We start from the raw sequence: 13,900 nt of genomic DNA on the forward strand, positions 1-13,900 counted from the left end.
ATCAGTGGTGAACCAAATAACGTCAGATAAGTGTAAAGGTAAGAAAGTATCATACAGGGAGTCAATAAATGCATGAACAGACACTATATGGCCAAAAGTATTCAGACACCTGATCATGAGCTTGTTGGACGTCCCACTATTACAATAGCGCGACATTCAGCTAGAACAACAGCCGCTCTTCTGGGAAGGCTTCTTACAAGACGTCTGTGTATGGGAATTTGTGCCCATTCAGTCAGACGATGACCGTATTTGTAAGGCTGGGCACTGATGTTGGTCAAGAAAGCCTCAATTGGTGTTCTGGTTCATTCCAGAGCTGTCGAGTTGGGCTGAGATGACGTCAGGGCTCTTGTCCCAATACTTTTGTCCATGTAGTGTAGAAAACTCACGCATGAACATAAAATACTAGGTTTATTATGTAGCAAAACTCACCGGAGCGTCTCCTCCTGGCTTTCCTGCGCTTGTTCTTTATAGTGCGGCACCATGCTGTTGAGGTCCATGCAGACCTTCCCTACAAAAGCCCTCTGCCCAAAGTGATCTGCAGGATTACAAGCACATTAATAGCACATTTCATCATTTCTCTTGGTTTTAATCCAGTATTTAAGTATAAAAGTGTGTTCGGATGATCGGATTGCATTATTTTTTTTCGGCAGCTTTTATGCAATCTGTGCATTTTAATATAATGACTGAATACTTCTCCGCTCCACTGAGTTTTATTCTTTGCTAATAAATACACATTTCTGCACAAAGAAATTCTTGTTTGCTCCCTTTCAGCTCGCTTACACAAAAGTCAAACACGATCGCGTGCCGTTATCTATAGGACAAACTCCAAGGGTTGAAAGGTCAACGTGTGTTTTGAAGATACCTGCAATCTGTCCGAGCAGGAGCGAGGCGTCCGTGTGTATGGTGGCGAAGTAGCAGGCGGTCGTGGTGCCGTTGCATAGAGTTCTTTTCTGCAAACAGACACCAACAAAGCAAATAAATTTCAGCCTGGTCTCACATATAGCCATAAAATGGGTTGAACCTCGATTTAACTGACTTTTTAGCAAGGTCTTTCTCTTACCACTTTCCTTGTCTTTCGAAGCCATAACTGAGCCCTAAAACTTGCAGAATGAAGCATAAAACACAGAGAAAAAGAGCCGAGAACAAAGCGAGCCTCCGGTCAAAACAAAGCCTATCGCTCAAGTAAACAGGGAGACGTGCACCAGCTCGCTGACCGGTGTAACCATGTGACTTCATACGGCACCAGAGATGGAAGCGAAGAGTGCAAATGACGTATATCAAAGAAACGGTGCATAAACTGAGAAAACAATAATGAAATAAAATACATATATTTTTATGCATTTTCTCCCCATTTTCCTCCCGATTTAGCGACTCAATTTTGTTTTCCGCTGCTGAGAGATACCAGATTGCATCCGAGGAGAGCACGTCGCTGTACACACCTCATCCGACACGTGTACAGTACAGCCCTCCTCTTCTCGCCCCTGCATTCTGTATTACACAGCATATGAAGACCCACCCACCTTGCAGATACGGTGGCCAATTAGTATCTGATGCAGGCACTGCCAGTTATGCCCGCCAGATGGCGACCAGTCGGAATAACCCGCTGCGCCACCTGGGCGCTTTAAAATACATATTTGCCTGCATCTTTCTGGAAGGCTCATTCCCGTCTTAGCCAGACTTTTAAAACACAGTCTGAATAGTTTGAAGACTAATTACCAGATTTGGGTCTGTGAGAGCCAGAAGCGCCGTACCTAAGACCTGAACTAGAAAAACTAGTAGGAACTTGACCTGGATCTGTACAAAGCTGCTTTAGGATGGTGCGCTATTGTTCAAAAGCACTAAACAAATACAAATACAATACAAATCCTGAATAACTGACCTGAAATACCTGCTCTGGAATAATCGAAAGGATGATTGGGGAACGCCCTAACCCTTACCCATGAATGAAACAAGCCCCATATAGAAATTGTTTGAGTTTGGAATCACTAGCCGGCACAGCCTTGATTTAAACTCCATTAGACCCTAGATGAGCACCCAACCTCATTAATGCACTTGTGTTTTTTTAATAAAAGTGAATCCCAGCAGGGCGGCACGGTGGCTCGGTTGGTGGCTCGGTTACGATTTGAAATCGTAAATGGTTGTCCACAAACTTTTGAGCCTCTCGAATGTTCCTAAGATGCTCCAAAGCTAGTAAATAACCTCAAAAGATGGGACTCGTTAGCTGTGATTCTGCCGTGCCTCACCACTACTTTGTTGTACACGTCCTCGGCGAATTCCAGGTCCTCGTAGCGCGACTCGACAGGGAACGTGTACGTGCTGAGCCAGTCCAAGAGCGGCAGGTCCAGGTGGGTCCCTGAGTAAAGGTACTGTGGGGCGTGAATGTGGGTGTCCACCATCCCCGGCATCAAAAACTCACTGCAAAACAACCAGGTAAGAAGTCACGTTTTTAGATTCTGAATATTATACAGATTCTTCTCTAGTCGATCTGTGGTTGATAGGAAAGCCTCCGCCAATCAGTGCAGGCTGTTATACGCCAATAAATACTACTGGATTTGTAATGGGACGTCTAATATGCTCATGGTCATTTGGCTACCCTACAAACTTTGGTGTTACTCACTAAGTTCCGAGCTGTTCCACGTCTGAGGGTTCAAACCCCCAGTCCTGAGACAGTCTGTCCACATTCTGTCCATCTTCAACAAATACAATCTGTATGTAAGACAAAGAAAACAGCATTAACCATCACATCAGACACATGAATAAAGTGGATCGTAAGACTGGTAAAACTGGGCGCCGATGCCCTTGAGACACAGCCAGTAGAGTCATTGTAGACTCCAAACACCTCCTTGTTTTTACACTCACTGTCCATTTTATCAGCTCCACTTACCATATAGGAGCACTTTGTAGTACTACAATTACTGACTGTAGTCCATCTGTTTCTCTACATGCTTTGTTAGCCCCCTTTTACCCTGTTCTTCAATGGTCAGGACCCCCATAGGACCACCACAGAGCAGGTATTATTTAGGTGGTGGATCATTCTCAGCATTGCAGTGAGACTGACATGGTGGTGGTGTGTTAGTGTGTGTTGTGCTGGTATGAGTGGATCAGACACAGCACCGTGTCCACTCACTGTCCAATTTATTAGACACTCCTACCTAGTCGGTCCACCTTGTAGATGTAAAGTCAGAGACGATCGCTCATCTATTGCTGCTGTTTGAGTCGGTCATCTTCTAGACCTTCATCAGTGGTCACAGGACGCTGCCCACGGGGCGCTGTTGGCTGGCTATTTTTGGTTGGTGGACTATTCTCAGTCCAGCAGTGACAGTGAGGTGTTTAAAAACTCCAGCAGCGCTGCTGTGTCTGATCCACTCATACCAGCACAACACACACTAACACACCACCACCATGTCGGTGTCACTGCAGTGCTGAGAATCATCTACCACCTAAATAATACCTGCTCTGTGGTGGTCCTGAGGGGGTCCTGACCATTAAAGAACAGGGTGAAAGCAGGGTAAAAAGTATGTAGAGAAATAGATGGACTACAGTCAGTAATTGTAGAACTACAGAGTGCTTCTATATGGTAAGTGGAGCTGATAAAATGAACAGTGAGTGTAGAGACAAGGAGGTGGTTTTAATGTTATGGCTGATCAGTGTAAATCCAACACTATCTTACATAATACTGCACAAGTGAAAGCACAAGTGAAATGAAGTGGAGGCGGTGATGAATGACTTTATCCAGTAACTGTATGAATAGGAGAACCACCTTGGCATGGAGTCAATATATAAAAAAACAAAGAACCACTTTGGCACGGAATTAAAAGTCAGTAATACATTAAGTTCCCAGCTTGGCACAGAATCAGTATAATAAACACAGAACCACCTGGGCATGAAATCTGTACACTTTACTATAAATGGTTTACCCACCAAGCCTAGGCATGGAATCAGAAAGCCTATAATAAATGGTTTACCCACCTGGGCATGGAATCAATATATAATAAAACGGTTTACCCACCTTGGCATGTAATTAGAAACCCTATAATAAACTGAGCACCCGCCTAGGCATGAAATCAATATAGTAATTGGTGTACCCCCTTTGCATAAAAACAATATACTGCGTAATAAACTGAGTACCCACATTGGCATGACATTGGTATAATAAACAGAATCAGAAGCCAATAATGAATTAAGTACCCAACTTGGCACGGAATTAGAAAGCCTATAATAAATGGAGTACCCACCTTGGCATGGAATCAGTAAAATGAACGGAGTGCCCATTTTGGCATGAAATCACTATAATAAACGGTGTACCTCCTTGGCATAGAATCACTATAATAATCGGGCTACCCATCTTGGCACGGAATCTGTATAATAATGGGGGTAGCCACATTGGCACGGAATCACTATAGTAAACAGAGTACCCACCCTGGCACGTAATGAGTATAATACACGGAGTACCCACCTTGGCATGGAAACAGTATACTATATAAACTAAGTACCCACCTTGGCATTAAATCATTGTAATAAACGGAGTACCCACCTTTGCACAAAATCAGTATACTGTATAATAAATTGTGTACCCACCTTGGCATGGAAACAGTATAATACACGGAGTACCCACCTTGGCATGGAAACAGTATACTATATAAACTAAGTACCCACCTTGGCATGGAATCACTATAATAAACGGTGTACCCACCTTGGCATGGAATCACTATAATAAACGGTGTACCCACCTTGGCATGGAGTCAGTATAATACACGGAGTACCAACCTTGGCATGGAGTCGGTATAATACACGGTGTACCCACCTTGGCATGGAATCACTATAATAAACGGTGTACCCACCTTGGTATGGAATCACTATAATAAACGGTGTACCCACCTTGGCATGGAATCACTATAATAAACGGTGTACCCACCTTGGCATGGAGTCAGTATAATACACGGTGTACCCACCTTGGCATGGAATCACTATAATAAACGGTGTACCCACCTTGGTATGGAATCACTATAATAAACGGTGTACCCACCTTGGCATGGAATCACTATAATAAACGGTGTACCCACCTTGGCATGGAATCACTATAATACACGGAGTACCAACCTTGCCCCGCGCGTTCACTCCCAGTACAGAGTCCGCGAGCACGCACAGTGCGGACTGCCGGGTGGAGTGCGCGAGCGTGCCTCGGTAAACCCGCGCGAGCTCATCGCCGCTCATGACGAAAACTGAACCGAGTGCAACGTAGAGCTGTGCGCGCGCCGCGCTCGGGCTTTTATACGGTGAGCGCGAGCTCCACCTGCAAGCCCCGAGAGAGTGACGCAGCGCGCGTGCGGCTCCTTTATTTATTACATAACCGTGCGCGCGCCGGTCGGTGTCCAAAGCGCTGCTGTTCCGGTATGAGGGTAGTAGGTGCTGCAGTGTTGTTGGGATTTTTAGAGCGTCTCTAAACGTCCACATACAACCAGCGATCACAGAGTAGGTGTTCCTAATAAAGGCTTTCCTAATAAAAAATCCCAACAACACTGCTGCACCTAAAAGTCGTGGAATTTCGTCAGTCACATCTGTGCACATGCGTCCAAATAATAACAGGCTGCTCTCCTGTGGGACGTGCAGTCATGGAGATCTGCATCCACGATCTTCAAGTGGCTGTAAGATCCCATCATCATCATCATCATCATCATCATAACACTTTCTGACCAAAAGTATATGGACATCCCACTTTGTTATTGAAGTGTTTCAGCCCACCCATCGCGTCCCAATACATTTGCCTATATAACACCCTTTTTGGTAATGTAGTGAGTCGGTGTGGGGGGGGGGGGGGATAACTGGGGTTGCTTCAGTGGTAAAGTGCCCCCCAGGGAGTACATCTTACATAAAAATTGGTGCGTCTGACCTGCCGGCACTGTCACTGTCACTGCTGGACTGAGAATAGTCCACCAACCAAAAATATCCAGCCAACAGCGCCCCGTGGGCAGCGTCCTGTGACCACCGATGAAGGTCTAGAAGATGACCGACTCAAACAGCAGCAATAGATGAGCGATCGTCTCTGACTTTACATCTACAAGGTGGACCAGCTATAGGAGTGTCTAATCGAGTGGACAGTGAGTGGACACGATGTTTAAAAACTCCAGCAGCGCTGCTGTGTCTGATCCACTCATACCAGCACAACACACACTAACACACCACCACCATGTCAGTGTCACTGCAGTGCTGAGAATGATCCACCACCTAAATAATACCTGCTCTGTGGGGGTCTTGACCATTGAAGAACAGGGTGAAAACAGGCTAACAACGCATGTAGAGAAACAGATGGACTACAGTCAGTAATTGTAGAACTACAAAGTGCTTCTATATGGTAAGTGGAGCTGATAAACCAGGAGGTGGTTATAATGTTATGGCTGATCAGTGTATTATGTAACCAGTGTAATTACATCCAGATAATGAATCACTTTTGTGTTCATGTGATCACAGTGATTATAAAACTTCAGCTCTAACTCTGACCTTTGATCTGCTCCCCCGTCTGATTACTTTGGTTTTGTTTACTACAACCACGAGCCGGAGTAGCACAGTCTGTTATTTATAAACCTCAGACATCCGATACACTGGGATTCCAACACTTTCCAGAAGTATACGGACAACCCTCACTGTACCTCACTGTACCTCACGTAAAAACGTTTTTAAAGACAGGTTTTTTTATTTATGCATCTTTCTCTCTTTCTCATAACTTAGTGTAGTCAATTCGTCTCCCACTACTGGAGACTCGGGGCGTTTCTGAGGAGGGTAATTCTGCCTGCCTTTCTGCTCTAAGCAACTGAGGGTCAAGGATTTCGCTCAAGGGCCCAAGAGTGGCAACCTGGCAGTGGTGGGGCTTTAACCGGCAACCTTTTGATTACTCGTCCCATGGCTTTCAAAGGATTTTGGAGTGTCTGCTCTTATTCCCTCCTTAATCCCCCACACCTTCCAGTACAGGCGCCTTTGGGCTACTAATCAGGGTTCTTGCACCCACTTTTCGGTCCGGTCTTTCCCACCGGACTGGACGAGATAATAAAAGCATTTTTCACCTGTTTTTTTTTTTTTTTATTATCTATTTTTCCCCACTTTTCCCCCCCAATTTTTCTCCCCTATTCTAGCCGTGTCCAGTTACCCTGATCGCGTCCTCTATACTGGTTCGACCCTTCACCGCTGACTGAGGACGCCTCTCAACTGACTTGCGCCCCCTCCGGTACGCAATCAGTACAGACTGCATTTTTCACCTGCACGAGTCGAGTTCATACACTGATGGACGCTGTGTACGGAGGGTCACACCCCCATCAGCATTATTCCTCAGCCCTGTGCAGGCGCCATCAGTCAGCCAGCAGGGGCCGCAGTTGTTCAGCAGGGGCCAACAGCCAAACGCTGTTCATGCTGCCACCCAGCCCAGTCGGAGAGGTAGAGTCGAGATTCTGCCTGCCTGCCTTTCATATGAAGTTGCCCTTTACTCCCTACCCATTTGTCTCTATAGCAGTCTTCACTCTTCCGGTAAGACACTGCCAATTATGCCCACTAGGGGGCACCCAGCCGACCGGTAACGGTAGTTTCAAACTTGGGGAGCACTGGTGTGCTCCACAGCCCGACTGAACAACTTTGGGATGAATTGGAATGTTGATCGTGAGCTACGACTTTTTTACTAAACATCAGTGTCTGAGCTTGGAAATGTTTATTTAAATCCCCCCCATACACACACACACTCCAAAATCCTTCGAAAGCCATGGGACGAGTAATCAAAAGGTTGTAGGTTCAAGCCCCACCAATGGCAAGTTGCCACTGTCGGGCCCTTAAGCAAGGCCCTTGACCCTCAGTTGCTTAGATATTAGACAGTATACTGTCACAGTACTGTAAGTCGCTTTACATTAAAGCATCTGCTAAATGCCTCCAAAAGAGTAGAGGCTGTTATGGAGACAAATGGGGAAGGGAGGGCAGAAAGGTGGAGGGCAACTTTATATGAATGCACTCCTGGTCAGGTGGTCACATAGCAGCGTATCTAAAGAAATAAGCCACTCATATTAAACAGTATAATGAGTGAAGAGGACGGTTAGAGAGGCAAAACACAAATGAAAAGTACTTTATTATTTCGTCCAATCAGAGGCCTTCTGTCCGAGGCTTCGTCCAGCACGAGGTTTTTCCCGCGCGTCATGAAAAAAAGAGTCACAAGCGACGTTTCATCATTTCAAAACACATTTTATTGCGCGTCCAGTCGTTGCTATTTTCACTTTCCGTCACATGATTTCTTCACCCTTAAACGTCTCATGAGGGATGAAAAGTGCTCGATCAGCTCTGACCTTCAAAAAAAACCTTACAGTGACACATGACATCCCAGCATGCACTTCAGGTCCATTTCGGTCCATCAGAAAGCCAGCACTGGGAATCAAAAGATGTCGAAAGTATTTGGACGCCTGACCATGAGCTTGTCGGACGCCAAGTTGTCAAGAACTAACAGTATTAAAACAGAGTGACCGCTGTGTGACCTTTTCAGCCGCTTTCCTGAGAAGCTTCTTACAAGACTTTGAAGTATGTCTGTGGGAATTTGTGCCCGTTCAGTCAGAAGAGCATTCATGTAACTGGGCCTCAGTCGATGTCCGACAAGCTCATGGCCCATTTTTTTTATTTCTCTGTCTTCTCCGAATCACAATCACTGTCCATTTCACCAAAATCATCATCATCATCATCGAAATCATCTTCATCCTCGTCTGTCTGATGAGGCTCTCGCTTCTTCTTCCTTCTACCTTTCGGCTGCTCTTCTTCTACCTCCTCTTCCTCCTTCTGGTCCAGCCTGCGACAAAAATTTTTTTTACGGTTACAAATATCAGTGCAACTCCACCTTCACTGTAAAATATGGTGGTGGTAGCACCAGATAACACCACCCTGACTGAGGCTTTTAGCAGCACAGAATGCCCAGCTAGTCAATCAACAGTCCAGTTAATCAAACACCGAACCCAGTCTTGCAGGAAAAGGAAAAGTCCTTCCCTAAACTGATCTTCTGCTTTTTTTTATCAGCTAGTAACAGGTGCAAATACTCACGGAATAACCACCTCCTCATTCTTCCCACATTTGGCGCAGAGCTGCAGTTGGAGCGCACACTCTCTGCACATGATGTGATAAGCGTCCTTCACCGTCTTCTGCAGACACTTAACACTAGAGGGAGACAAAACATCAGCAGAGTCACACTCCCACAGTTCCTACACCAGGGGTTCCTACACCAGGGGTTCATATATCAGGGGTTCCTACACCAGGGGTTCATATATCAGGGGTTCCTACACCAGGGGTTCATATATCAGGGGTTCATACACCAGGGGTTCATATATCAGGGGTTCCTACACCAGGGCTTCCTACACCAGGGGTTCATATATCAGGGGTTCCTACACCAGGGGTTCATATATCAGGGGTTCCTACACCAGGGGTTCATATATCAGGGGTTCCTACACCAGGGCTTCCTACACCAGGGGTTCATATATCAGGGCTTCCTACACCAGGGGTTTATATATCAGGGGTTCATATATCAGGGGTTCCTACACCAGGGGTTCATATATCAGGGGTTCCTACACCAGGGGTTCCTACACCAGGGGTTCATACATCAGGGGTTCCTACACCAGGGGTTCATATATCAGGGGTTCCTACACCAGGGGTTCATATATCAGGGGTTCATATATCAGGGGTTCCTACACCAGGGGTTCATATATCAGGGGTTCCTACACCAGGGGTTCCTACACCAGGGGTTCATATATCAGGGGTTCCTACACCAGGGGTTCCTACACCAGGGCTTCCTACACCAGGGGTTCATATATCAGGGCTTCCTACACCAGGGGTTTATATATCAGGGGTTCCTACACCAGGGGTTCATATATCAGGGGTTCATATATCAGGGGTTCCTACACCAGGGGTTCCTACACCAGGGGTTCATATATCAGGGGTTCCTACACCAGGGGTTCATATATCAGGGGTTCCTACACCAGGGGTTCGTATATCAGGGGTTCCTACACCAGGGGTTCATATATCAGGGGTTCCTACACCAGGGGTTCATATATCAGGGGTTCATATATCAGGGGTTCCTACACCAGGGGTTCATATATCAGGGGTTCATATATCAGGGGTTCCTACACCAGGGGTTCATATATCAGGGGTTCCTACACCAGGGGTTCATATATCAGGGGTTCCTACACCAGGGGTTCATATATCAGGGGTTCCTACACCAGGGGTTCATATATCAGGGGTTCATACACCAGGGCTTCCTACACCAGGGGTTCATATATCAGGGGTTCATATATCAGGGGTTCATATATCAGGGGTTCCTACACCAGGGGTTCATATATCAGGGCTTCCTACACCAGGGGTTCATATATCAGGGGTTCCTACACCAGGGGTTCATATATCAGGGGTTCATACACCAGGGCTTCCTACACCAGGGGTTCATATATCAGGGGTTCCTACACCAGGGGTTCATATATCAGGGGTTCATATATCAGGGGTTCCTACACCAGGGGTTCCTACACCAGGGGTTTATATATCAGGGGTTCCTACACCAGGGGTTCCTACACCAGGGGTTCATATATCAGGGGTTCCTACACCAGGGGTTCCTACACCAGGGGTTCATATATCAGGGGTTCCTACACCAGGGGTTCCTACACCAGGGGTTTATATATCAGGGGTTCCTACACCAGGGGTTCCTACACCAGGGGTTCATATATCAGGGGTTCATATATCAGGAGTTCCTACACCAGGGGTTCCTACACCAGGGGTTCATATATCAGGGGTTCCTACACCAGGGGTTCCTACACCAGGGGTTCCTACACCAGGGGTTCCTACACCAGGGGTTCCTACACCAGGGGTTCATATATCAGGGGTTCCTACACCAGGGGTTCCTACACCAGGGGTTCATATATCAGGGGTTCCTACACCAGGGGTTCCTACACCAGGGGTTCATATATCAGGGGTTCCTACACCAGGGGTTCATATATCAGGGGTTCCTACACCAGGGGTTTATATATCAGGGGTTCATATATCAGGGGTTCCTACACCAGGGGTTCATATATCAGGGGTTCCTACACCAGGGGTTCATATATCAGGGGTTCATATATCAGGGGTTCCTACACCAGGGGTTCCTACACCAGGGGTTCCTATATCAGGGGTTCCTACACCAGGGGTTCATATATCAGGGGTTCCTACACCAGGGGTTTATATATCAGGGGTTCATATATCAGGGGTTCATACACCAGGGGTTCCTACACCAGGGGTTCATATATCAGGGGTTCATATATCAGGGGTTCCTACACCAGGGGTTCATATATCAGGGGTTCCTACACCAGGGGTTCATATATCAGGGGTTCCTACACCAGGGGTTCATATATCAGGGGTTCCTACACCAGGGGTTCATACAGAATCATACTACACTGTATTACCGAAAATATGTGGACACCTGACTATCAGCTGGTTGGACTAAATTAATAGAAAATAACATGTAGCTTTCTCTATGTGCGTCTGTGGAAACTGTATACATACATACATTATTTACATAAATGTAAATATGTATATTAGCGTTATATTTAATGTGTATATTATTTATTACATATTATAAATATATATACATAGTTAACATGTATACATGTATACAGTTTACATATATATATATATATATATATATATACATAGTTTACATACAATAATATATATAGTTTATATATATAAATATACATGTATACACTTATATATATATATAAAAATGTGTCATATTTATTATATATATTATATCTCTCTATATATAAATGTATATACATAGAGATCTACACATACAGTGCATATATAAACACACGTTTATATAAATATATATATAATATGAACAGTTATACATATGTAATGTTTATGTATATAGATTGTACATCTCATATATATATATATGTGTGTGTGTGTGTGTGTGTGTGTGTGTGTGTGTGTGTGTGTGTGTGAATACATATCAATAAATAATAAATAAATAAGCTTTTTAGTTGAGGACTTGAAGGTCTTTGCAGGTTCAGGCACCGTAGTTGGACAAGAAAGCCTGGCTCACGTTCAACATTCCGATTCATCCCAAACGTGTTGAGGTACACACACCTGAGCCTCGTATATTGTTCTTCATATACCCCAGATATACAGAAGGTTTCTCACCATTTGCGAGCTTGTGTGAGGAACTTGTACTTGTTATATTTCACTTTCCACTCCAGGATCTCCTTACAGCGCTGACACAGTCCGTCATGGAGCTTCGCGTTCGCTTTCTGATCAGAAACACACAAAACCACAAAACAATCCTGAGATCCTCCAGCCTCCATCCCTCATGTTGTTCTACTGTTAGCTTTAGCTGCTGCTCACCTTCACCTGAGGAGTCGCTCCGTATTTATCGTTCTTATAGGCGGCGGTGTTCTGATACTTCTGCCCCCTCGACCTTGACCCGTCTCCTTTCTGGTGACTCATGTCTGGGTGCCTCAGTTACCCCCGAATCTCAAAACAAATCAAAACTAATTCGATTAAACCGAACAGTGAAGCCACATGTCTAAGCGGAACACCAGTGACGTCACGCCGAATACCGGAAGAAAACACAGGACTTTTTTTTTTACTAAACCCGCCCGATGTAGGGCGAAATGTGTGTCGGAAGTCGGGTGGAGAAATGCAACGTTCAGAAGCTCAGCGAATGTTCGTGTAATTACAACATTATAACAATTTATAGCGACAAAAACCATCCATAATACAACACTTCATTCATCCATCCATCTAACAATTCATCCATCCATCCAAAAACGGTTAAAAACCCACCTTTTACTAAGCACCAAGCTGACTTGAACTAACGCTCTTTTTCATTTCTTAAAAAAACACTCTGGTTCTAACAGGTTTCAGCAGATTTGTGTTCTTGGACTGTTGTTTACTTAAACTAGAGTAATGAAATGTTTGCTATGGAAGCTCTTCTGTAAGTCGCTCTGGATAAGAGCGTCTGCTAAATGCCGAAAATGTAAATGTAAATCCAATAATTTATTTATCAGTTCATTAATACATTTAATTATCCATCCATCCATCCATCCATTCACTCATTCAGCCATTCAGCCATCCATCCATCCATTCAGCCATCCATTCAGCCATCCATCCATCCATTCAGCCATCCATCCATCTGTTCATTCATTCATTCAGCCATCCATCCATCCATCCATCCATTCAGCCATCCATCCATCCATCCGTTCATCCATCCATTCAGCCATCCATCCATCCATCCGTTCATTCATTCATTCAGCCATCCATCCATCCATCCATCCATCCATCCATTCAGCCATCCATCCATCCATCCGTCCATCCGTTCATCCATCCATTCAGCCATTCAGCCATCCATCCATCCATCCATTCAGCCATCCATCCATTCATCCATTCAGCCATCCATCCATCCATTCAGCCATCCATTCATCCATCCATCCATCCAGCCATTCATCCATCTATCCATTCATCCATTCAGCCATCCATCCATCCATCCATCCATCCATTCAGCCATCCATCCATCCATCCATCCATCCATCCATCCATCCATTCAGCCATCCATCCATCCATCCATTCATCCATCCATCCATCCATCCATTCAGCCATCCATCCATCCATCCATTCAGCCATCCATCCATCCATTCAGCCATCCATCCATTCATTCATGTATTCTTCCAACAATTTACCCATCCATCCTTCCATTCATTCATCTAACAATTCATCCATTCAGCCTTGTTTTTTTGTGTTGTTGTTTTTATCTATTTTTGGTGACGATGGACCCACCGCGAACCTGACCAAACAGTAGAGAACAGTGTAGGAACCAGAGCGGTAGAGAGAACAGAGTGGCGACACTCCCATAGGGAACCGTTGGAAAGGGGGC

General features: G+C 45.2%; 2 protein-coding genes and 1 long non-coding RNA gene across 4 annotated transcripts in view; 1 reads left to right on the plus strand and 2 right to left on the minus strand.

Moving 5' to 3' along the window:
* The window catches only part of LOC134335630 (uncharacterized), a 17,772-nt gene extending 16,720 nt beyond the window's left edge, over positions 1 to 1,052 (plus strand). Inside the window, exon 3 of one of the 2 annotated variants that reach the window (XR_010015631.1) lies at positions 772 to 1,052. This is a non-coding gene — a long non-coding RNA (uncharacterized LOC134335630). Of the gene's footprint in view, positions 1 to 471; positions 699 to 771 lie in introns of those variants that run through there. The other variant, XR_010015630.1, reaches the window with a different exon arrangement.
* Positions 1 to 5,227, minus strand: part of gda (guanine deaminase) — a 10,492-nt gene extending 5,265 nt beyond the window's left edge. Inside the window, exons 1-5 of the mRNA XM_063018201.1 lie at positions 5,101 to 5,227; positions 2,618 to 2,706; positions 2,244 to 2,415; positions 863 to 950; positions 430 to 535 (exon numbers count right to left, since the gene is read on the minus strand). Of these exons, the coding sequence (XP_062874271.1) occupies positions 430 to 535; positions 863 to 950; positions 2,244 to 2,415; positions 2,618 to 2,706; positions 5,101 to 5,214 (569 nt within the window). The 5' untranslated portion in view covers positions 5,215 to 5,227. The remainder of the gene's footprint in view (positions 1 to 429; positions 536 to 862; positions 951 to 2,243; positions 2,416 to 2,617; positions 2,707 to 5,100) is intronic.
* Positions 5,228 to 8,193: 2,966 nt separating this feature from the next.
* c21h9orf85 (chromosome 21 C9orf85 homolog) lies at positions 8,194 to 12,584 on the minus strand. Its single transcript, XM_063017886.1, has 4 exons — positions 12,373 to 12,584; positions 12,172 to 12,278; positions 9,055 to 9,168; positions 8,194 to 8,806 (listed from the first exon to the last, which is right to left on the minus strand). The coding sequence occupies exons 1-4, from the start codon at positions 12,472 to 12,474 to the stop codon at positions 8,638 to 8,640; spliced, it is 492 nt and encodes a 163-aa protein (XP_062873956.1). The 5' UTR covers positions 12,475 to 12,584; the 3' UTR covers positions 8,194 to 8,637.
* Between the last annotated feature and the right edge of the window lie 1,316 nt (positions 12,585 to 13,900).

The sequence above is a fragment of the Trichomycterus rosablanca genome, chromosome 21, assembly GCF_030014385.1.
Source record: "Trichomycterus rosablanca isolate fTriRos1 chromosome 21, fTriRos1.hap1, whole genome shotgun sequence".
Taxonomy (NCBI): domain Eukaryota; kingdom Metazoa; phylum Chordata; class Actinopteri; order Siluriformes; family Trichomycteridae; genus Trichomycterus; species Trichomycterus rosablanca.

Bases quoted from the DNA above. Each gene is read 5' to 3' on its own strand.
- c21h9orf85 (XM_063017886.1), bottom strand. From the start codon at position 12,474: ATGAGTCACCAGAAAGGAGACGGGTCAAGGTCGAGGGGGCAGAAGTAT. The intron at 9,169-12,171 runs GTGAGAAACCTT...GTCTCCCTCTAG, and splicing joins CTCACACAAGCTCGCAAATG to TGTTAAGTGTCTGCAGAAGA. The intron at 8,807-9,054 runs GTGAGTATTTGC...TTTTTGTCGCAG, and splicing joins AATGAGGAGGTGGTTATTCC to GCTGGACCAGAAGGAGGAAG.